We start from the raw sequence: 23,286 nt of genomic DNA on the forward strand, positions 1-23,286 counted from the left end.
ATTCTTTTCAAACAAAGAAAATACAAAATCAAAGAAAACACTGATCTATTTGTTTCAAGGGAGTGTACCACTTACTAGCTGTAGAGAACCTCTACAGTTTGATAAAATAAGCTGTAACTTCAAACACAGTAGCTCACATATTGTACTATAATATACTGTGGGAAGGTTTCTTAGCCAGGAGAAACGATAGATGACTGTTATGGGCCAAGAAATATAATTTGATAGGTCTTGTGTAGAAACCATTATGGAAGTCTTTTAAAACTAAAAGTAATCTCACAGATTTTAGTAGAAAATGAATCAGTTTGCATGCTATTGAAAATTAATGTTTCTAAAATAAATCTTGTTTTAGCCAACAAACATTTGGCTTCAACCAAAAGGCAATCAGGGAATGTTCTTTATGCCATTAGTGAAGCAGAGCATATGTTTCTGCTTTATTGGTTGCTGACATTAAGCATACTGATTTACTGGTTTGAAACTGATAGTTGGGGCTGCTAGGATTCATTTAATTTATATTAAGAATTAAGTTTAAATTTTCTGAACTTCTAAATTTTAGAATTTTTTTTTTATTATTATTATTACAGAGAGAGTAAGGAATATTTTCAAACCGGGATCTTTCTTTTATGAAACCAGGCAAACTCCTGCGCTCTGAGCTATGGAAATGATGAGAGCAGTAGCTGTTCTTTTGTGGGACTGTCAGTCAGTGGGCAAGTTGGGAAAGAAAAATGACATTAAACCCATATCTGCTGAACACCTGTGCTTGTAACCACTCTGAAAGCATGTTCATTTTTAAGTTAGTAGCCACATGGAGCTTGGTGAGCTTTGCAGAATTCGCTCCTGGTTATTATATGGTTACCTGCACTTACTGAGGACGGGGCTCATGGGCTCAAGAGATCCCTGCTTGACTGGAGCTTCTAATGCATGGGGTGACTACTGACACTTCTGACAATTCCTTGTTAGATTTCGTTGTGTTCCAGACTTCCAAGATAGGAGGTGTGGCGTTGGCTTTGTGAGTTGTGGTAGAAGGACCCATGAAAGGGCTGCCTGAGTATGATGAGAAATGGTTAAGGTCTCCAAAAGAAGTAGCTGACTCTCCCTCAGGGATTCTGTGAATTCTAAAAACATATTTGCAGCTGGTGGCTCCTGTATTACTTTGACTGAAAGGTATTATATAGCAGCCTTTCTTCTGATGGAAGAGATATTCAGCTCGTAGTGTCTTGACTCTGTAGTTGTGTTTACTGTGAACATCCTTTCCAGTGACCCAAGAGATCGGTTGTGGTTACCTAACTTTGGATACCTAACTTGGAACATAGTGGGACTGATTTTTGAGATATGTTCAGCACTTATAACTTCAACTTCCAAAACTCTTGGGCCCACCAGCTTTGAAAATGAGATGTAATTTGATTCAAGCATCATTCCTAAAACTTCTGTCCATTTTTTAAATACTACAGTTGTGTATATATCAGTTTCTAGCTATAAGCACACCGATGTATAAATAAGTTACATAAATATTCAATGTACATAAAATACATGGGTTCTATGTATTCCAGTTCATCTGGGCAGTAAAACCCAGCTGTCATTAAACATCACCTTTCCTGCTTCAAATGACAGTTATGAAATGGCAGACTAGTCATTCTTCCAAAGACCCAAACCTCGGTTATTGAGATTTTCAGAAGCATCTGTTGATTTTGCTGTGCCTCTATTATGCCAGGCTGAAGGTGCTGTTGATAAAGCTTTCTGAACAACCTTCCCTTTTAACAAGGATCAAATTCTCTCTATTAGCATGAAAAAAGAGAAATAGTTGTCATTTGAACTGGATAACAGCTTCTTCAATTCTTACTAAATGTTTCTGGAATCACAGGGGTCAATAAACCTTCCTTTCTTTTCTGATTTTTGGAGGTACTTATCCTGTCTGTTAACAGATAATCTGATAAATGAAAATCTATATGTATGTCAGTGTAAATTACACTTTTTTCCTGCCTATATTTATGCAGGAAGGATTTTTTTTTCATTTTAATTGTTTTTGTCTTTAATCTAGCACAAGACTGGAATGGTTGAAAACTTTTACTATTTTTTCATAGACGTATTAAGAGAAAAGCTTACATCTCAGTGGAATACAGACACCCAAACTATTGTTTAGCTGTCTAACTCCCAATTACACAAATGGCAATTAGTCACTTAAATCACATTTAGATATCTGAATAACATCAGGGATTTGAGCTAATAGATCTTATGTATGACACATTTCTTACCTGGAAAGGAGAATGAAGGAGGGGAGTATGAAGGCAAAAATAGAATGTCGAATGAATAGATTCCTAGGTGACTTGTCTGGCTGACTATACACAGCATTTATAAGCATCTCAATGAAATGTTTAGGAAAGTAACCTCTGTCCTACTTATTAAATTTTGACATTTCAGAGATACACCTAACCCTTTTCATTTCTCAAAAAGATAAGTTAAACAGAGAGGAAACTCTTTTGTGAAGGTATGACTCACACAAGATTCTAAACATAATATTTTTTTGCATCTTATTTTATTTTATGGCTTAAACCAATATAATTTTTGTATGATACGTGTGGGCAAATCTGACCTCTGATGAATAAACCCCATTGAAATTTGTCTGAATTACTGCTTGAAGAAACACACAGGTTCAATTTGTAGGTGTTTTTTTTTTGTTTGTTTGTTTTTTTCATCTGTAGATTGCACAAAAGCTAAGAAGGGACTTGGTGAGCAAGATATTTTGGTGACTTTTGGGTTATAATAACCAAAATGAAATCCTGAGCCCCACTTGGAATAATTAATTATTACATTTTCCAGCCATGAGTATTTGGGGCAGCTCTTTTCTGTCACATGTAATCATTTAATACTCATTATGAAATTACAGTCAGGATGAGCTTAATAACTTTGCATTGTTATGTTTTCAATTCAGTTATCTCTATTACACGATGTTATTTTTCAAGTCAATTTTTTTTTTTAAATTGTCGTTTGCCAAATTTTCCTGTTTATGAACTATTCAGAGATAATTGAAATTGCCTGTTTCTCACATGTATCCTATTCATGCCATCTGCTACCTGAAATTTAGTTTGGATACTTGCCATGCAGTTGTAAAGGGTTTTCAGTTTTATTTATTTCTTGTTGACCATATGTTGTACTTATATTTGTGTGTGTTTATATCATATATCTATATAAAAAGACAAAGCATTCAATTATCTTGATTTAACTAGTTTACAGCAGATATTGTTACTCATGATGTCTCAAGTCCAAAATTATTTTCTTTCAGATTTAGTGAAATTTGGTCTTCATTCATGACTAAAACTAACACTGAATATGGCCTAGTTGTGAAAAGATGTCAAGTAAACTTTGAAAATATGTAAAAGATAAGATGGTGCAATTGAAAAATATACTATTGTGCTTAAAGCTGTTTATATTGCAAAATGATTTAATTCTTCAGTAGTTGTATGAGATAAAAAGATCATCTTTCTAACTGAGAAACAGTCATGAAAGAATCGAGGGACCAATTTTTATTCATCCACTGGTGTTTTGGAAACTGGGATGTTTTGCAGGAGTCTGATGATCAACTTTGATATTCCTGTGTTCCACCTTCAATCTGGTGGGGTGGACCAGCTGGACTAGTCTGTGTGACTGTCCAGTAGTAAGCAAAGCAGTTTCTGTACCTTCCTCATGCTTGCATGGCAGTTTTACAGTACACTGAATTTTTTTCTGAGATAGTTGGAGAGTTGCTGTATTTTCCTTAACACTAGTTTGAACAACAATACCGTGTGAATATAGGTGCACAGCACAACTGCGGGTTGATTTGTTACAACATTTTTCTTCCACTGTGCAGTGAGATGGTATAATTTACTCCTGGCTGTATCACTCAGGAGTAATGCTTTCTCTATTTGCTCTTGGAAATAAATTTTGTAGCAGGTCAGCCATCATATATCTTTCAAATTGTTTCAGGAATGCATGTTTGTGTATGTCTGTATACGTAACGTGCATTCTGCCTGTGTCAAGGGCGGATAAAAGTGCCCGATAGCAGTGAGGCGTGCACAGAGCCTTCACCAGCCCAGTCACTATGGGTGGGCATGCGTGCTGGCTGGATACTCCTGCTCTTTTAATGTTTCCAGGGCAAATTATTGGAAGTAGGGAGGGTCTGAGAAGAGTCATGGCTTCACTTCTGTATCTGAGCATGTATAAAAATCTGGCTGGATAGAGGGATGCGTTAGATTCTGTCTGCAGCCTCACTGGCTGAAGCGAAGCTACTCAGAAGACCCTGCTGGATTCATGTGGCTTCACTGTTGCCTTGAAGGGGATGACATGTGTTTCACTCAGTGTTGCTGAACACTGAACTGTCATACTTTCCAGGGAGAGAATGCAAAAGAGTTAGTGAAGGTAGAGAGGTAAAACTTAATACTCCATTTTCCAAAGTATTCATGGCTCTCATATGCATATACTCTGCAAATAAACTTCTGAACACTTGTGTAAAACAGTATTTAATACATTTAAAACTGTTTAGTTCTCCAGGAAACATCACTTCAGAGAAGAGAATCTTGCCTGCTTTGTACTCATTGGCCCAACTCCTCAGGTTCACTAAATCCAGACTGGCCTGAAGGTGTCACCTGTGGAGCCTGTCTGAGCAGAATGCATTTTTCAGAGGTACAGGAGAAAAGAGTATGTGCTAACACAAAGATTAGATGATTCTAGGTAAAGGAGAAAGAAAACAGAAGAAGCCAAAAAAGACAATAGAAATATTAAGCAAGAAGGATACATTTTTCCTCATCAAGTCCAGAGTGAGTGTTTGCAGATTGGGAACAAGGTTTAACCCCACAACCAGTTTCACTGTTGTTTTACACACAGAACCCATCTTTCCTCTTTCATGCATGAAGAACCCGACTCCCTAAAACTTATGCGTTACATGGAGGGATTAGAATTATTTTATATTTGCTCACGGGTATTTAGCCTGTGGTCACTTGACAAGTGTGGCGTTTTTAGGGTAAGTGCTATTATTTTTCTAGGCTCAGGGTTTACAGTCGTCATTTCATTTGGAAAATGTGGACAGGATGAATGGGTTTGTTCCTTTTGTAGGGGATTACAATAATACACGGAAGCTTGTGAGTGCTTCTGACAGATGTGCTGGCGGCCTGCCACTGCGTGAAGGGTGCGGCTCTGACTGACAACTTGCAATTATGTGATGATGAATGGTTCTGATGTGTGTTCAAGAGAAAACCACTTTCTAGAAAGTGAAAGTTGTGCATACGGTTTCTATAAAGTAAGTCTTAAGAAAGGCCTTAACTTCTATTTTTTTGTTGGGATAACCAATTTGGATCCCCTTTTCTGTCAAACTTTTTCTGGTTTTGATAAATAAGGGCCAAACCGAAGTTTATATGGGGAAAATTAGCTTTGGCCCATATTGGCTTAAGAAATGCTTTATCTGCATTTTTAGTCAAACTGACATCATCACTGTAGAGATATACAAATGCATACACACAGAGAAATACTTAAATATATACACATGACTGTGCAGTAGCCAACAAGTTCATCAAAGAAAATCCATCGAGCAAAAAACCACTTTTCTGTCAGGGGTATAATTCACCCATCAGTAGGACTGCGTAGCTCATGTTAGTGTTAATGGGAGTTTCAGCCACACACCAAAGACACAATGTACCCACAGAGGACTTATAAATGATCCCTTTCTTTGCTAGATTTGATCCAGACATTTTTTTTTTGCAAAAGTCAAAGTCAGAGCCTCTGAGCAACAAGACATAGAGAAGATCCAGTACAGGGAGGTCACCTGACACCTTGGCCCTGGAAAGTTGTTATAGAATCTTATTGATGTTTGTTGGCTTGGTATGATTTTCCAGTGTATGTACTACATTTGGTAGCTGATATGAATTGTGTAATTTTGGGGAGGTCTTATGGGCATCTTCCCGTGATACTGTGAATTGAAATCAGAACACCTGCAAAACAAGAGGAATTGGGCTTTAAGGTTAGGATGATCCCCACCTGGTGTACTGCATACAGTTCCAGTGTCCCCAGCATAAGAAGGACATGGAACTGTTGGAGCAAGTCTAGAGAAGGGCCACAAAGTTGGCAGTAAGACTGGAGCACCTCTCCTATGAAGGCAGGCTGAGAAAGTTGGGACTGTTCAGCCTGGAGAAGAGAAAGGTTGCGTGGAGACTTCATAGCAACCTTCTAGTACCTGAAGGGGGGAGTATGGGGAGGATTGAGAAAGACTCTTCATGAGGAACTGTAGTAGTAAGACAAGGAGTAATGGGTACAAATTGAAAGAGGGGAAGTTTCAGAGAGATATTAGGAAGAAATTTTTTAGTGTGAATGTGTTTAGACACTGGAAAAATATGCCCAGGGAGGCTGTGGATGCCCCAACCCTGGCAGTGTTCAAGTACAGTTTTGGATGTGGCCTTAAGCAACCTGGTCTAATGGGAGGTGTCCCCGCCAATGGCAGGGTGGTTGGGACTAGGTGATCTTTAAGGTCCATTCCAACCCCTTAACATTTTATGGTTCTATGTGTTGTCTAAGCAAGGAAGAAGAGGTTGTAAAAGTTGTACTTAAAAAATAAAAAATTGAGCAATGATAAGAATGTGTGTATCTGCCCATGAAGAAAACATATATTTTTGGATGCAAAATTAGTGGTTTAAAAGTGCTTTTTTGTGGTTTTCTGTTTGGTCAAACTCTATCCTTTTGGAGGAGTGCTGGTCCTTGTCTCTGGTACAAAGGTGTGGAAGCTTCCTCAAAGGAAAAAGAGCAGTCTTGAGTATAGGTAAAACATGTTCATGGTATTACAATTTTTTATTTAGTCTTTGTAAAAGTTGCCATTATTAGAGAGGAGTTATTGAGCAGCCTGATCCAACGTGGTGTTTCCTGCATGGCTTTGCAGCAAATTATTATAATGGTTTTCCTATGTATTTATTGTCAATATTTGTTCTTGTACTCTATTCATCTGTTCAGTACAGCAAAAGGTTCCACTATTAGGGCCTATGTCTCTGTCAGTATCCATATTATTTCACTAGTGTAAAAAGGGTAAAAAAAGAAGTAATCAAAACAAAGGGCAAATTTTAATACTGTTTTTGTAAGTAACTGTAAAAAGTAATGGAATGCTGCAATTTAAATTCTTAAACCTATGTTCTAAGGCTAATTTTCTGTAGTCTTAGGTACTGAGTAGGTCCAGTTAATAGTTTTTGAAAGAAAGGGGATGTTATTGTCTTTGTATCAAAGTTCACATTTACACCATGATATAGGCTAGTACACTTATTAGGGAGTTACATTTTGCTGAAGAAGGAAATAATTTATTTCCTGTCAACTAAAAGGCTTTTGGACAATTCCTGATAATATCTGGATGTGGGATAGTTCACAGAAAGGAATTGTTGTTCCTACTTGCGTGGTTTTGTCATGTTTCTTCTTACACGCCTAGAACTGGAAACGTTCTGAACTTGCGAGACTTGAGAAATATCACCGTAGAATTGAAAAAAATTCCATGTGACTTCCAGCATTCATGGACTTGTACCAGCAGCTCTAGGACCTGCAGTGTCTGCTTTGCCTTGGGAAAAGTATGCCTGTGCATAGTGCCATCATCTCTTTGTGAAGGCAGAGGTTCAGTATTCACGGGCCTCTTGCTTAGGCTGAGCAGTTGTTTCAGTTCAGATAGTAAGTTGTATCACATGCACAGCTTTGCAAGGAAAAAGGACCAAACACCCTGAGATCAGCTCAGTCGGTTAGAGGAAGGTGCTAATAATACCAAGGCTGTGGGTTCAATCCCCATGTAGGCCTTTCACATGAGAGCTGGACTTGATCCTTGTGGGTCCCTTCCAAATCAGAATATTCTGTGATTAAAAACCTCTATTTTTTTTCATGGAGTGTAGACCTCTGTGTTCTGAAGAGTCTCTGAGTTTAACAGAAGTAATTAAGATGTTTCCTTGTAATTTTTTTCAGGGGCCTCTCTCAGAAAGTACGTTAGCAGTAGTAAAAGCAAACAATAATCCTTGCCACAGAGAGCTCTCAGTCAAATCTTATAATAAGAGAGAACAGGTGAAAATCTGATTGGTGAGGAAAAGTGGGCACTGCTGACATTGACGTTAGCATATTGATATAAGCAGCAGCAGTCACAGTGTGCCACCTGCCTAGCCATACATAAGGTGGTGTAAATTATACCTTGCCCATAAATAAGTGTTTAAAAAAAGCTTAAGGAACCAGAGACGTGTAACTTGCGATGTTTGAGATTCTGCTTTCCTAGTGCTCATGATTATATTAATAGTGTAAGGGCAAATATGGGAGGAGGGTTCAGGCAGCTTTGCAGCCCAGAGATTAGAGAGGTGATTAGTTGGCAAAAAAGACTGTACAGTTGTCTAAATACAGTAAGTTTTGTGGGTAATGTCAAGATAAAAAATATTGTAAGATAATTTTCATGTGAAGTAAAGACAATGAAAATTCAACCAAAGGGTAAGAGATTGATCTCAATTTTAATGTATGTAAACATAAATTTGGTGCACCAAACTGGGAGCACGTGGAGATCCTGGCAGCAGCCCAAACTTCTGCCTGTGGTTTGATAGTAACAAACCTTTGTATTGCATGTTCAAACAGTTGTGGCCACACTATTTCTGTGCGAAGTCCATACATACATCCTATATATACAAAGGATCCAACCTTAGAAATGTGTCTTTGCTAAAGAAGCTCTAAAAGGAAGTATATATGGTTGCTGTGGTGAATTTTATTTTTCCTTGAGTGCTAGTGCATGAAGTACAATAATCTGTGATTACTGAGTGCAAAAGGAAACAAACCTTTGCCTGTTACTCATGTTCTGAGTTTGGTATTATATTTAAATTAATAAGATAATATTAGACCTCAGAGCAGTCTACAACTTCCTCGTGAGGGGAAGAGGAGGGGCAGGTGCTGATCTCTTCTCTGTTGTGACCAGTGACAGAATCCGAGGCAATGGTCTGAAGTTGTGTCAGGGGAGGTTTAGACTGGATATTAGAAGGAGGTTCTTGACCCAGAGGGTGGTTGGGCACTGGAACGGGCTCCTCAGGGAAATGGTCATACCACCAAGCCTGGCAGAGTTCCAGAAACATTTGAACAATGCCCTCAGGCACATGGTGTGAGTCTTGGGGTTGTCCTGTGCAAAGCCAGGAGTTGGACTTTGATGATTTTTATGGGTCTGTCCCATCTCAGAATATTCTGTGATTCTGTGAATATAATAATTTTTCAATATACTTTGTCATTTAGCATTCAGAAAAAGGTATTTCTTACGTGTCCTTTTCTTTAGAATGAATACTTCTAAGATCATAAATGAGAACTTATAATTGAGTGATCTTTTATTCTGATAACGTGGAATTTTGTCTTGGTCCTAAATATGAAAAAATCCTCAACATCTAAAAAATAAGTCTGTGTTAGATTCTTTTGCATTTGCGTAAAAAGTATACCATAAACCAACATTAAGCTACAATTTCAAAATAGCTGTGTAAAATTTCATGCATGCTTAGATTTTCTGGAGAGTTATGCAGCTAAAATTCGCCTCATAAATTTAAACTGTTATAACCATAGAGTTAACAAAAACGGAAGAAGGCTAAATGTTTAACACAGAAATTGTGTAAATTATCTGTTACCTGCGATATAACTTTTAGTGAAGGTTGTGGCATAATTGAGCTCCATGGCCTGTTTCTTGCTTGTGGTGAGGAGGATTCTGGAAAAGAAGGATGTTTAGTAGAGAATAGGAAATAAAGAATAATTTAAAAAAGTAGTGTGAATTTAACTGTTGTTATCCTTCTATGTAACTATTAGGATTTAATTGTACTGCATGTGTTTTAATGTTTTGGGTAGCAGATTAAGTATTATTAAATCTTTCAGAAGTTTACAAGTGATCTTCTTGTTCTTGGTTCTGATATTTATTGGGAAGATGCTTACGGTGATTAATTTTTCCACCAATTTTGATGGCAAAAATTATTTCCTTCTGTGAAACACAGGGTCCATTAGTGCATAGCAGTGTGATAGCACTTGCTCCAAGCAAAAAGGTCTGTCAGCCTGTACATGAGGGGTGTCAAGATCTGCCCTGTCAGGGGAGCAAAAGGGGCTTATTCTGTTTTGCTGCACTAGGACAGGGTGCAACATGCACTCTTGTATTATCATTGGTGCTTTTGATTGGTGAAGTGCAGTGTGCAGGAAATACTTCCTGTTCACCCTGTCTTTAATGAGGCAATGTAAGTACCCTTCAAATTGCCATTGTTTCCAAGTCTGGCCACTAAGTCTAATTTATAGAAGTCTGCTTATATACCTGTGTATATAAGCACAGGTTTAAAACTTTTCATTTTGCCCCATGTCTTCACAACTGGTGAAAGTTTTCTTCAGTGACCCAACAGAACTTCAAACATACTAAAATTAAAACAATTTTTGTGTCCACATAGGTGGTTTTCTTACATGATTAAGCAATGCTTTTTCCTCAAGAAAAAATTGTGATTCATCCAGTTCACTGACAGGATGATCCTCCACAAATGTGAAACTATCCAGTATCTTGTTATGTCCTTAATGGTGAATCTGGAGCCTTAATGCTTCATGGATACTACACAATTGGCTAGTTTTATTTTCAGCATATTCTGTAAATGTGCTACAAATAAATTAATTTCTCCAAATCTTTGTAAAGAGGAAAAAAGTATAGTCAGTATGCCATTTTCACAGGTGTGGGCCTAAGAGTTTGACTTCAAAAACATAATTGATTTCTTGGTTGTTCAGCTTGAGGTGTTTAGGCCCTGATTCTTTTCTGGAGGACCTAACTTTGTGCAGCAGTTTATATATAGTTATATATATTATAGCCTCAATCTTTACATTGACTTTACATTGACACAGCTGCAGCTGTGAATGTTCAGCAGTTCCTCAAATAAAACCCCAAGTTTTTTTAAATTGAGCTCCCAGAAAATGAAACTGCGACCCATCATTTCTCCCCTGCAGTTCCCTCCCTCATTCATTTAGTTTCTTTAAACTTTTGCAATGAAACATAGACAATGACTGCATGGGCAACAGCCTCATTTGCTCTGCAGTTCCAGTTTATGCTTTTTTCTATGATTATCCCATGTACTGCATATAGCAAGAATCCCATACAAAAATTTGGCACATTTTTTTGTTTTAATGAAAAAAGAGGAAAATTTAGAGAATATATCATAATGTATATGTGTGTTGAATTAAAATTTCCTGCTTAACTGTAATTCTGAGATTTCCATATCTTTCCATTCATTAACTTTACAAAATTGATAATGTTCTTTTATATGAATAAAATGATGGCTAATTTTCTAGTCTATGTATATAGGGAAATGAAAACGTTAGATTATTGTTCTTGAAGATATTAATTCCCTCTTAAATCTTTGCGAAGATTTGTAAGAAGCCATTCTATTCTTCCTGAAATATATACCCCTGGCAGTAATATGTTAGTGGTACTTTGTCATGATCCTAGGATTCTTTTCCTATCTATCCATAGATTCTATGAATCTATGGCTTGTGAGGTTTGTAAACCTTTTTAAGCTCTGTTTGTTGGAATTAGCTCAGGAAAGTCTTAGTTGATCTGTATTTTTGTTTATATAGAATATGACTGTTTAGGTTGAAATTTTATTCATAAAAAAGGAGCTACAGAACTGATTTTGTCAGTGTATTGTAATGTCCTGGAAGAGACTGCATCGTGTGCCATAGACACCTTCAGAAATGGTAATAGAGAGGAGATTCTAGCTATTGTTTTCATTCCTTTGCATCCTTGTTTGAAGTCATTTCAAATCAAGAGCATATTATTTTGCTTTCTTTGTATTACACTTTTACATTCAAAAATGCTTAAGGATTTCTCATGGAAAATTCTTTTTGTTATACAATTGTTTTAATTTCAGAATATTTTATGTAAGAGCTGAGTTAAGATTTTTATACACAATATTAAGAAGCCTTCAAATCATTAAACAGATGTTTATTACTGCATTATTAGGGTAATGAGTAGAACATGATTTGGGGAACAAAATAGATGTCTTTTGAATCATTCATGTTTTGTTCGTAAATCATCTGGTGTCACAAATTTTGCAAGGAACATTAATCAGTTTAATAGAAACTGATTTTGCTTCCTTTTCAGGAGGTCCCCTCACTCCCATTCCCTCAAGTCCCTGAAACTAACCTGGTGTGAAGAAACCTCCACATTATTGTGGTTTCGTATCACCTTTTGTTTAAGATGACTTTACTCCTCAAAACTTCGACTAATCTTTTCATAATAATTTTACAGAATTTCTACCTTGTTAAAAGATGCAATAATTAATTGGCATTGCACTTGATAGGAGACTCAATAACACAAATATTTATTTGTGCTACCAGATATTTTCTTGAGTTGAGATGGGATCCTCTGCTTTTTTCAGTTTGGTGTAAGAATCTGGGAGAGTTGTACACTGTTAAGAGAAAGAAAATCTGCCCCCATGTCTTTAATAAAAGGAATTGAGTGGCTGGGTTTAGAACACAGCTGAACAGAGGTGGACATGTCATCTGCAACTGCTTGAGCTACTAGGGAAATTAATTTTTAAAAGAAAGACGCTCCGTGTCCAGGGGCCATATGATACATGATTTTTTCCAGAGAAGTTTTCCAAAGGAAGATTTAAAGATTAAATTCTCAATAGTTTGTTTGAGGAATAAGGAGAACAATGTCACTTCAGTTCGGAAGTACTTGAGAAGGGTGGATGCCAAAGGTGAGAGTGAATTCTTTAGGGTTATAAAAGGACTATAACAAGGTACAGACATATGAGATTATGAGAAAGAATAATTAGGCCAAATATTGGGATAAATTTCATATCTCTTAAAGACTAAGTAGGCTATGATGGAGCTATGCTGATGAGTTCTAGTTAAGTTATTGGCTCAGTCATTCTTTTCCACTCTGAGGGAAGAAAAAAGATCTTCTAGAATTGGTCAATACAGAAAAATGTGAAGATGTGGAGGCAAAGAAAATAATGAAGATTGATCTCTGCTTCCATTAGCATAACTTTCTCCTTTTGCAAAACAACAAATATTGCAAATCCTATTGACTGTTACTTTTCTTGTGTGTGCATAGTGAGAAACAGGAAAATAAATGTATAGTTCTCCTTTTTTATATCAGCTTATATAATCTTTTGGCCAGGGCTTACAAGCAAGTTATGCTCCCCTTTTCCTGTCTGTCCCTGATTGCTGTTGTGTTAAGCCTGATGGTTTCTCTTGCCAGTATTGTATATTCACTTGGGAATAAATAAAGGTGCACATACTTAGGGGATACGTGAATTCATATAATATACTGTATACTATCATTGTAATGCAAATAAGGCAATATCTTCAATGAATACAGCCAATCTAACATTAAAATATCCCTTATCATGGAAGGGAAACTTTAAGTGGAGGAATGAAATGTATATGTAATTTTGATAGACCTAAAAGATATTTCTCTTCTACTAATATGCCAAAACATTGCATCCAAGCAATTACACTGACACTTGAGAAAGGTCCTTTTGACATTCATAGTGTATTGTCTAGTGCAGTGTTCATGAAATTAACATTTTCCTGAAGTAATCATATACAATTAAGTGACCAAATAGTTCTGAGGCAATACAACTGTATTTCACAGGAACTAAATATATTTCTTCACACTGATCCTGCATGTTTTAGTTGAGCAGTCATTAGCATGTTTATAATGGTTCTAATTTAGCACAACATTTTCTGAATTTTATCCTTGAGTCATTTACAAATTGTTCATATTGAGTAAACAAAGGAAACAGATTGCATTTTATACTTAGTAATTTATCTGAAAGAAGAGGGGAGGGTTAATTGTCTAAAAGTTTTGCTCTGTTTGGGGAAGTGATTCTAGTCTTGCACTGCTTGGCACACAATGCTTTTTTCCCTCTGCTCCAGGGGGAAAAGAGAAAAAAAGAATGGAGGAGTGAGTAAAATGAAAAATTAGGAGCAGGACAAGATTTGCCACTCCCAAAGGGGAGTGTGGAGCAGAATTGGAGCTGGCACGAGATTATCTAAAACAGTTGGTGCATTCCTTAATGATCAAGTGCTTGAGAAGTCCAGCTCTCTCTCACAGAGCATCTGTGTTGATGTTTATATCAGTGCCCTGCTGTATGGGAAAAGCATGCTTTCTCTTGTTGCTTTGCTAAAAATAGTGTGGCGTATAGCATTGTATGAGTTATTTTAAGAGAACAAAAACATTTGCAAGGTTAAAGGTCCTGCTTTTTAATAAATAAATAAAAATAAAGGTCAGAACTGTAATCTTGGGTTATTCTTTCCATGAAATCCAAACTCCTTTTTATCTAGAGTTTTGCACTGAGCAGAATTCTGCTCTTTGCACTAGAGAATTCCTGTTCAAGCAAGCCATTTTAGGCAGAATTGGTACAGGCTCAGACTCTACAGCTTTTCCCAGTAGCCACATCACAGAAAGCAGGTCTGGAAATTATCCCCAGTTTAATTCCAGTGTTTCTGTTTAGAATGTCTGTTGTTTCATGCAAGATCTAGACCATTCAAGTAGTGCAAATGAATTCAGAGGAAAACCAGAACATTTTAATGCCTAATTATTTTTAGTGAGCTTGGAGAGTTTTAATTAAAAGTTAAGAGAGCTCTCCAAGCTCTTACAGTTCTAATTTTATCATATTGTGGAAATCTTGTCACTGTGAAAAAATGTACAGCAATTGGCAGATCTGCTTGGTTCCCTGTCCTAAACAAAACTGTATGTTAGGTAGTCAGATCTCAGTTGCATTTCCATCATTGCTCTAGCAAGAAAACATCTACTGTGAGCTGAATGCCTTTTGCATATAATTGTGTTTAGGAAGAATTCTTTGCTTTTTTTGCCTGTTTGTTTGTTTTTGCGATTTTTGTTTTGTTTTCATTTTTTTCCTTTTTCTTTTTTTTTTTTTTTTTTTTTTTTTTTTTTTTTTTTTTTTTTTTTTTTTTTTTTTTTTTTTTTTTTTTTTTTTTTTTTTTTTTTTTTTTTTTTTTTTTTTTTTTTTTTTTTTTTTTTTTTTTTTTTTTTTATTTTTTTTTTTATTTTTTTTATTTTGCATTTACAGTACTGCCTGGGTAGGAAAGAGTCAATATGAGAAAAGGGAGTAAGTGACTGGCCGAAATTATTTGTCTCCTTGTCATCGCAAGCAAGATATAGAATTTAGGAGTGATTTGATTAGATTTTATTTGTATTTTGCAATAAATAAAGCAAAAGGGATTAGCATGTTTTCCTGTTCTAAATGTCACTTTGCTCATTTTTGAGTTGTGATTGCATTTTTGTTTTTTTCAAGAACTTGTTTTCTGAAAGCTTATTAGACCAAGAAATTCTTGAAAAGTTGGCCAGAGAGATAAGTTCACTGGCTAACAACATGTTGAAATGCCTTACATTTTAATTTTCTGTTAGACCACGACAATTAATTACAGTACGAGAATAGTATGGAAATTGAGACGGATGAGATGAGATTCCCCTGACCTGCAGCTCCACTGGCAGCAGGATTGGAGCCAAGCTGCTTATGAACAAGAGACAGTGGCAATACATTGCAACTATGGGTGTTAAGCCTTCAGGCTGATTTTTGATTAGTTTTGTATTGTTGCTGTCTCCTTTTCTTTTATTTAAAGTTTATTGAAACAGAAAAGGATAATTTGTGCTTGAAAGAAGAAATAAAGTAACTATGGCAACAAAAAAAAAATCTATTTTAGTAACATTGCACAAACTTTACATCCTTGGATTAAAACAGGATAGATAGTACCATCCAGCAGTTAAGTTTCTAATAGTCATGGTTAAATTATATTTTATTTTTCAAATAGTGAATGAAAACATGAAGTCTTTAATTTAATTTTGGATTTTTAGAAGATTATAAAATTGTGTTCTTTCAAAGTGAATTAAATTAACCTTTTGCCTTTCCCTTTGATACTAAAATGTTAGAGTTTGCATCTAATTTTAAAATACACACTATGGAGCATAAAAATTAGGAAATATTTTTATGATCTAGTTCTATACTAGGTGGTTCTTTACCTCCAGGAAATCTGATTGGCAGTCATAAGCAAGGTGTTGTCATGTATTCAGAGATGGATAAGTAAATCAAAAGTCCCAGCACAAGTTTATTAAAACTCATCACTGGATTTTAAAAAATATACTTAGTTTTCAGAATAATTCACGATTTTTATGAATGGATCTAATAATAGCTCTGATGGACCTGGTGTTTCAGTTTAATTGTAAGTAACAAACCTTGACTAGAGTAAATCTAAATTCTGCTTGACTTTTATTCAGAAATAATTCAGTACTGATTTAATTTTGATTTTTCCACTCTGAAGAGGATTTAGTATCCTATGAAGAATATTGAAACAAGTATTCTTCTTTCATATCCATGATGTATTATTATTTTAGATGTTATGTCCTTAGCTTAACCCACCATTTTCACTTGGAGCATGGGGTGAGATATGCAAAGGTACAACCTAAAGCAGGCCAAGAAATGGCCTTTAATGCTTATTTGCAGTTTAGTTGGTTTGGGGGGAAAAAAGCAGCTCTTCTGTGGAAGGAATCTGGTGTGGTAGGCAAATGTCTGTCACAAGGAGTTCATAATCTCATTTAACATTCTTTCAAAGAAAAAAACCCAAACTCACACAATACTTTTTCTCTAACAAGTATTTCATAGATGCTGACAGGCTAATTCCACTTGTGCTGTTTTTCTTATATAGACTTTAATGAGGCATTTGAACTTATTTGACAAAAGCTGATCCAAAGGACACCTTTTGTCCCCTGGAGCTGAAGGCAAATAAATGTCATGAGAGTAGATTTGGGAATACTGAACATTAGAAGAAACTTGCATAGTGTTATGTAGTCCCAAACCCTGCAAAAATGCAATATTTTTATGTTTAGCAATATCTACTGAATTATAATGGGATATAACTATAGACTATAGTCCTGAAACAAAGATGCCCCCAGGTCTGTAGTATCGTTCTTCTAAAATGCAGAAAAGAACTGTATTCTCCTCCTGCTGAGGATCTGATCAGGCTTTTAGAACAATTTCTCTTTCAGCTTGCCTGATTTCTCTTCTAAATCCTCTACCTTGTCTTTTCCAGTGCCTCTTTCCTTGAGATGTAATAGTTCAGATGCATGTAGAAATATGTCACCTATACCTCTATAACTTTGATTGAATTATATTTCTGTATTGCTTATGAACTTGCCATGAATTTGCAATCATTATTAATAAATCAATGTGCTTTTGTCTTCTGTCACAAAGTAATGTATGCATTCAAAAAGAATTGTATGCAAACAAGTCATGTTTTAGAACTCATATCATTAATAATTATCAGTTTGCAGTATTGTTAAACATGTTTTGAGGGAAGCTTATTATAAAAAAAATAACAAGGCACTGCACAGTAGAAAGAATAAGACAGTTCAGTTGATCACTGGTATAGGTGTTATAAATATGCCAGTCTGTACTATAGTGTTTTATTAAGTCTCAAAAAGTCAAAGCTGATTTGAAATAATAATGTCTGACAGTCAGTGCTTTGAAGTTTTGCTGCTGCACTCTCACATTTAGGTTTTCTTTTATGTATGACTTTACCATAAAAAACAAAAACTCACACATGGCATGAACGTCTTTTTTTTCATATCTGTATTTCAAAGAAAGTAATAGGAGGCTACTTCAGTGAATTAAAAAGAAAAAAAAGGAACAACCCCCCAAAATCAATGAGGATAGGTGCAGGCCATTGTAAGGTCATACAGTATTCATGTAAGATATAGCTGTGGTTGGTAACTTGTTGACGACTGTAAAAGTGAAATTAAAAAAGACACACCAAAGAAAAAAAAATCTGAAAAAAAAGGGGAGAATAAGGATGAGACAAGAGGCAAAAACTACTCCTGATTCAAACAAGATGACTTTCATTCAGTCAGAAGAACTTGAGAGCTTGGCTGTGATAGCTAACACGCTCGTTCTTCATCACCGGTCGTGCAACAAAGAGCTGGATTCCATCCATTCCATGACTGATTGATTACCCAACGGACAAATGTTAATTCTTTTCATCGATGCTTTGTCATTGTGAAAAGATCCTTTTCAGCTAGCACCTAGGATTTTTCCCCTTGGCTTTTTTTTCCCCCCTGATTATATATCTTTTAACATCCTCTTCTCTTCACCTTTGCAAAACTGTCATGTCTAACAAGATTCTCACAGTACTTTAAACTCCTTTAGTTTACAATTAAAATTGCTAACTAAGTATGTAACAAACCGTGATATTAAATAATACTCAATGATTTAATTTAGTCATCATAATTATACTTAACCTGTTTGCTGTCCTTGAAAGAATTTTTTTTCCTAGTTCACAAGAGAATATAAAGGATGAGAAGCTGTATGTTTTTTAATATAATAAATTGCTCCAGCACAACTTCATGAGTTTGATCTTACATGTGCCAGTAGAAAATATGCTATTTTGTGGCATAAGCATAACTGTGGTTTATAAAGTCAGTGAGAAGAGCTAAAAATGTATAAATGCTAATTTCTTTCATTGCTTCTTTATAATTGTCTTTAGCAAGAATACCCCTGAATTTTGAAAATGTCGGGATCCACAAGGTTTTGGAATAGTGCTGAAGCAGAGCCTCAGTGCAGGGAGAGTGATGCAGTGCAGATGTGAATTTGGGCTTCTTTCTTCAATGTTCAGTGCTGGATTCCAAGTCGATGTTTTGTTTCTATATTGAATCAAATCAGAAAATGAATCAATATGGATGAAGACATTTTACTATGTCAGAAGATATCTTTGTAGATTTTATATGTCTGTAAAAATTAATTTTCAGTACAGAAAGAAGAAAAATCCCTTTCTGATTCAAAAACCTTTTCAAAATGTGTTTGTGAAAAGAGAATATAAAACTTAAAGCGAGACGTGCCTTTCAAGTATAAGCCTTTATATTTAGTTTTGTGTCTAATGTGGAAGACCTCCAGAGAGCTTTAACACATATCATTATTTTAAATTCTAAAAAATTATGCAGAATAAACATGCTAATTGAAAATTTACAGGATTTCAAGAGAGCTATTTTTACAATGTTATGAAAAAGTTTATTAAAAGGCTCATTGTGTAATCATTTTGTAATCTTCCCCAAAACAAAATACAGTAGCTATAAATTGTGTGGTCAGATCTAGAACATAGAATTTGAATGAGATAAGGGTGTTAAAAGAACTGATTCTTAAGGAATTTTTCAGTCATTTATAGAGATTAAAATTCTAACTAGCAATGTGATTAAATCAAAAAGATGGCACACAAATAGACCTGTTTTTCATTCTAGTTCTTTCTCAGTCTGTCTTCAGAAATGTATTTTTTTTCCTTACATAATGTAAGAATACTACATGGGTGCTCTTAAGAACAGTAAGAGAAGAAATAAAAGTGCATTTGAGGAAAGTATTTTCTCAACTACTGTAATATGCTAGTTACTTTTTTTTTTTTTTAAATGAAACGTCTTTTCTGTGTGTGAATTGAGGACAATATCTTAGGTAAAAGCATATATAACTTATAGCAAACATCAAAATAATACTCTAAAGCCTCTTTTTTTTTCAGGGACGAGGGGTCTGAAATTTTGGCAGGGCAGAAACACAAAAATGTCTTTTTAAACTAATCATGATATCACAAAAAAAGACAAATTATAATGTTCTATTGGTAATTGATGGTTATTTCTTGATTCTCCTATTATCAGGCCAGAACTCATAAAAGTAATAAGTGCTGTTATTGTTAAAAGTAAATTGTTATTATATAACAAGTATTTTAACACTGCCTATTGCAACTTACAGCTCCTTAATTTTGTCTCTTTCACAGAAAGATATAATTAGTAAATAAATTAGCTTTTCTGCTGAAATATTACTTCAAAAATATTTATGAGCTGCGTTGTCTTTCCATGGAGGCTTGCACAGTGAAAATGTGTTGCAATTAAAACCTGATCTTTGATCTTTTGGTAGTTACATTTTGATTTGCTTTCAACTGGTTTTTGTTTTGTTTCAGTTTTTTGTTTGTTTGTTTATTTCAAATGAGTGATGCTAATGTGAATTTTTAGGCTGAAATGACTTGCACCCTAAAATATGATTGGCCACATGACCTTTTTCTTCTTTAAACTTCCCCTTAAAGCTTTAAATCCTCCTTTTGTGACCTGTTTGAATGCTTCTCCTCCCTCTGAGTATTTTTGGAATCCTCTGAGGTGGAACAAACTGTTACCCGTTGTAATGATATGATTTGTGTTGCCGTTCTTAAATCTGGGCTTTTTGCTTTTGCTTTCACTTGTGTGAGTGCTTCTGCTGAGGCTGCTGACGCGGGAATTTGAGCCACGATTTGACCTTAATCTGCCAGTAATTTAGCAGAAGATAAGTTGGACTGAATTCTTCCTTCTTGTACAGCCCAATGTTAATTCCTAAGTGACAGGAGTGGGATCAGTACTAAAATGATCAAAATTTGGAATATTATTAGCTATTTAGAAAGCACTGTGTGAATTGTTCCTCTCCTTACACAAGTGGCACCTTGCTGTGAGAGTTTCTAGCAAGCGAAGGTGTGAGGCTATTCCCAGGGTATGCATTAAGGAGCGAGGTGCTCAACACCACCCAGAGTGATGTGTGGTCTTATAATGAAGACTCTCTGCAAGGATTTGTTTTGGGAACATTCAGATAATGTTTTTGATATCTTTCAAAACTGGGCCTAAGGGTTTCCAAGGAGTTTAGCATAAACATTGTTGATGAGTCTGCCTACAGATGAAAGTTAATGCACAAAGTTCAACAGAAATTCTGTTATTGCTAACTGGGAAGGAAAAAATAAGTGTTGAGTTGTTTATAAAGTTTTCTTGATAATTGTTTATAAATCTGAGTTGTAGTTTCTAAAGTAATAAAAATCTGTAACACAACATTAACGACAGAATCATAGAATGGCCTGGGTTAGAAAGGACCTTACAAACCCCCTGTCATGGGCAGAGACACCTTCCACTAGACCAGATCGCTTAGCATTTCATTGAACCTGGCCTTGAACACTCCCAGGGATGGGGCATCCACAACTTCTCTGGGCAACCTGTTCCAGTGCTTCACCATCCTCACAGTAAAGAATTTTTTCCGAATTCTAATCTAAACCTGCTCTCAGTTTGAAGCCATTCCCCGTTGTCCTGTCACAACGTGCTCTTGTAAATAGTCTCTCTCCATCTTTCTTGTAGCCTCCTTTCAGGAGAATTTGTAGGCTTGTAGGCTCCCTTCATAAGAATTCCCATATTAAAAGTCACCCACCTTTTGTAACTTCTCTGCAAGGTTATGTATGATTTGGACCTCAGAGCCAGTTAGTTTAATTTAGGAACTGAGAAGAACTTTAGAATTTATTGAAGTCTGTTATTCTCAGTATCAAATTTTGTAGTGGAATTGGGGTCTGATCATAGAAAACTTACTAAGGCCAATCTTGTACTTTCTCCAAAGTGTAATGACTTCAGTGACAATTTTGCCTACAGAAGGCCTCCCAGACTGGGGTAATGGCTTGAAATATATTCTGAACTTCATATTACGAAAGCCTATCTTCTAATCATTGCATGTTGTTTATAGTGTACTGAGAAAATTTCTGATACTGTGAACATCGAATATGTAGAGTGCTTTTATGAATTCCATGGAGACATTACATGAATAACTTTTGCATTGACATGGGTATAAAAATGGGTTTCAGATGTCACTGTGTGCCAAATTTCCAAAAAAAGCTACTAAATCTTCATGTATAATTTCAAGTGTACAATCATTCTCAAATGAAAAAGACAGAATTCATATATACATTGGCAATCTATGCATGTAAATTGGCAGTTAGCATGCATAAATCCTCAACGAAGTTTTTCTTTCAATTAGACTCTTGTTAAATCCATAGTAACTCCATTAACCTCAGGGGAATTACTTTGGATTTAAAATGCAGTTAAATAAGAATTCTGTTTGGCTGCAAGTTCATTTCCCTTCTAAACTACCATTCAACTGGTACAGGAAGAACAGTTTTAAAATGAAGGTAGCACCTGTTTTCCTGATGTGTGAGAATATATTTGATAATTCTGTTTCTTTTTTTTTTTTTTTAATAGATTCATCCTGTATGGAAAAGCTACTTTCTAAAGACTGGAAGGAGAAGATGGAAAAATTAAACACAAGTGATCTCCTTGGTGAAATTAAAGGTATCTGACTAGATCAAATTTTAAATGTTTGCATCTATTTTAAAAAGGGGATTGAAGATTTCTGAAAGTTGAGAAAAATAATAGAAATGGCTATCATAACTAGAGGGTACCTTCCTCTTTTTAGTCAATTCACCCTGGTTTTTAATGTGTAGCTTTGATATGATGGATGTCTGCCAAAAGAATAGAGTATGTCTAAATCAGTTATAGGCAGTATAAGGATGTTATCACAAACACCAGGTTAGTTACATTAGTTCTTCGGCATTAGCTCTGCCCTCTGAGCAGAGGAAGAGGAAGAAACACAGAGTTATGAGTACTTGGTACTGCTTCTTCCCAGCTGGATAAATTATACGTAGAAACTGTTTTCAGATTATAAAAGGGGGTAGTTGTGTGATTGCTGTTCTAAATATTTGATTCAAAACTGGCAAAAAAAGAAGGGTGTTTGTTTACATTAATTCCATTGCTGCAGAGAAAGAGCAGCTCTGGATGGAATTTGGGACCTAGTGAAACCAGTGCAAGTTTTATTGTATATATGGACAATAAGTTCCAATATTTTCAAGATTTGTTGAACCTAGCAAGATAAGAAAAGTGGAATTCTCTTGGCAGTTAAGTACTAGGTAGAAAACTTGAAGTGTTTCTCCCTACCCATCAATTCTTCCATGACTTTGCTTGGTGAGAAGAAATTCATTGTTATTGATTAGGCAACAAATTTAAAAGGTGGGGGTTTTATGCTGTAAGAAGGGGTCATAAGGCACGTTTGAGGAATACACAAAATACCTAAGAGTAATTTCTCTTTATTTGTATAAATTTATTAAATGGCAACTAAGATGTGGAGACAAAGAATCATGCTCATCATACTAATAAATCTTTACTATAAAAGAAAAAGATTCTATTTGATGAAAATGGATGCTTAGGGTTTTAAATTTCCACCAGGAAAACTTTAGATAGCACGATTTCTTTTATTTTTCATCTATACAAATAGATGAAAGATTGGCCCTTTTTAATAAGTGAGTTATAACTGGTTCCTTCAGGACAAAAAATCTGTTGGATTCTCCTAATTTTTCTGGCAAAATTATGACAATGCATGTACGTTAGGCAAGAAAGAATCTTATAGTAATATCAGTGACAGAAACATAGTATACAATTTTACAGGAACA

The 23,286-nt window shown here is 35.4% G+C and overlaps 1 protein-coding gene across 3 annotated transcripts in view; it reads left to right on the plus strand.

Moving 5' to 3' along the window:
- The first annotated feature begins 22,046 nt into the window (after positions 1 to 22,046).
- Positions 22,047 to 23,286, plus strand: part of SOX6 (SRY-box 6) — a 170,671-nt gene continuing 169,431 nt past the window's right edge. For all 3 annotated transcript variants that reach the window (XM_027889874.1, XM_027889876.1, XM_027889873.1), the window contains exon 1: positions 22,047 to 22,132. In XM_027889874.1, the coding sequence (XP_027745675.1) occupies positions 22,054 to 22,132 (79 nt within the window). In that variant the 5' untranslated portion in view covers positions 22,047 to 22,053. The remainder of the gene's footprint in view (positions 22,133 to 23,286) is intronic.

This window comes from Empidonax traillii, unplaced genomic scaffold, assembly GCF_003031625.1.
Source record: "Empidonax traillii isolate 1590-97213 ecotype Southwest subspecies unplaced genomic scaffold, ASM303162v1 scaffold274:size1118153, whole genome shotgun sequence".
NCBI classification, from domain to species: Eukaryota; Metazoa; Chordata; class Aves; order Passeriformes; family Tyrannidae; genus Empidonax; species Empidonax traillii.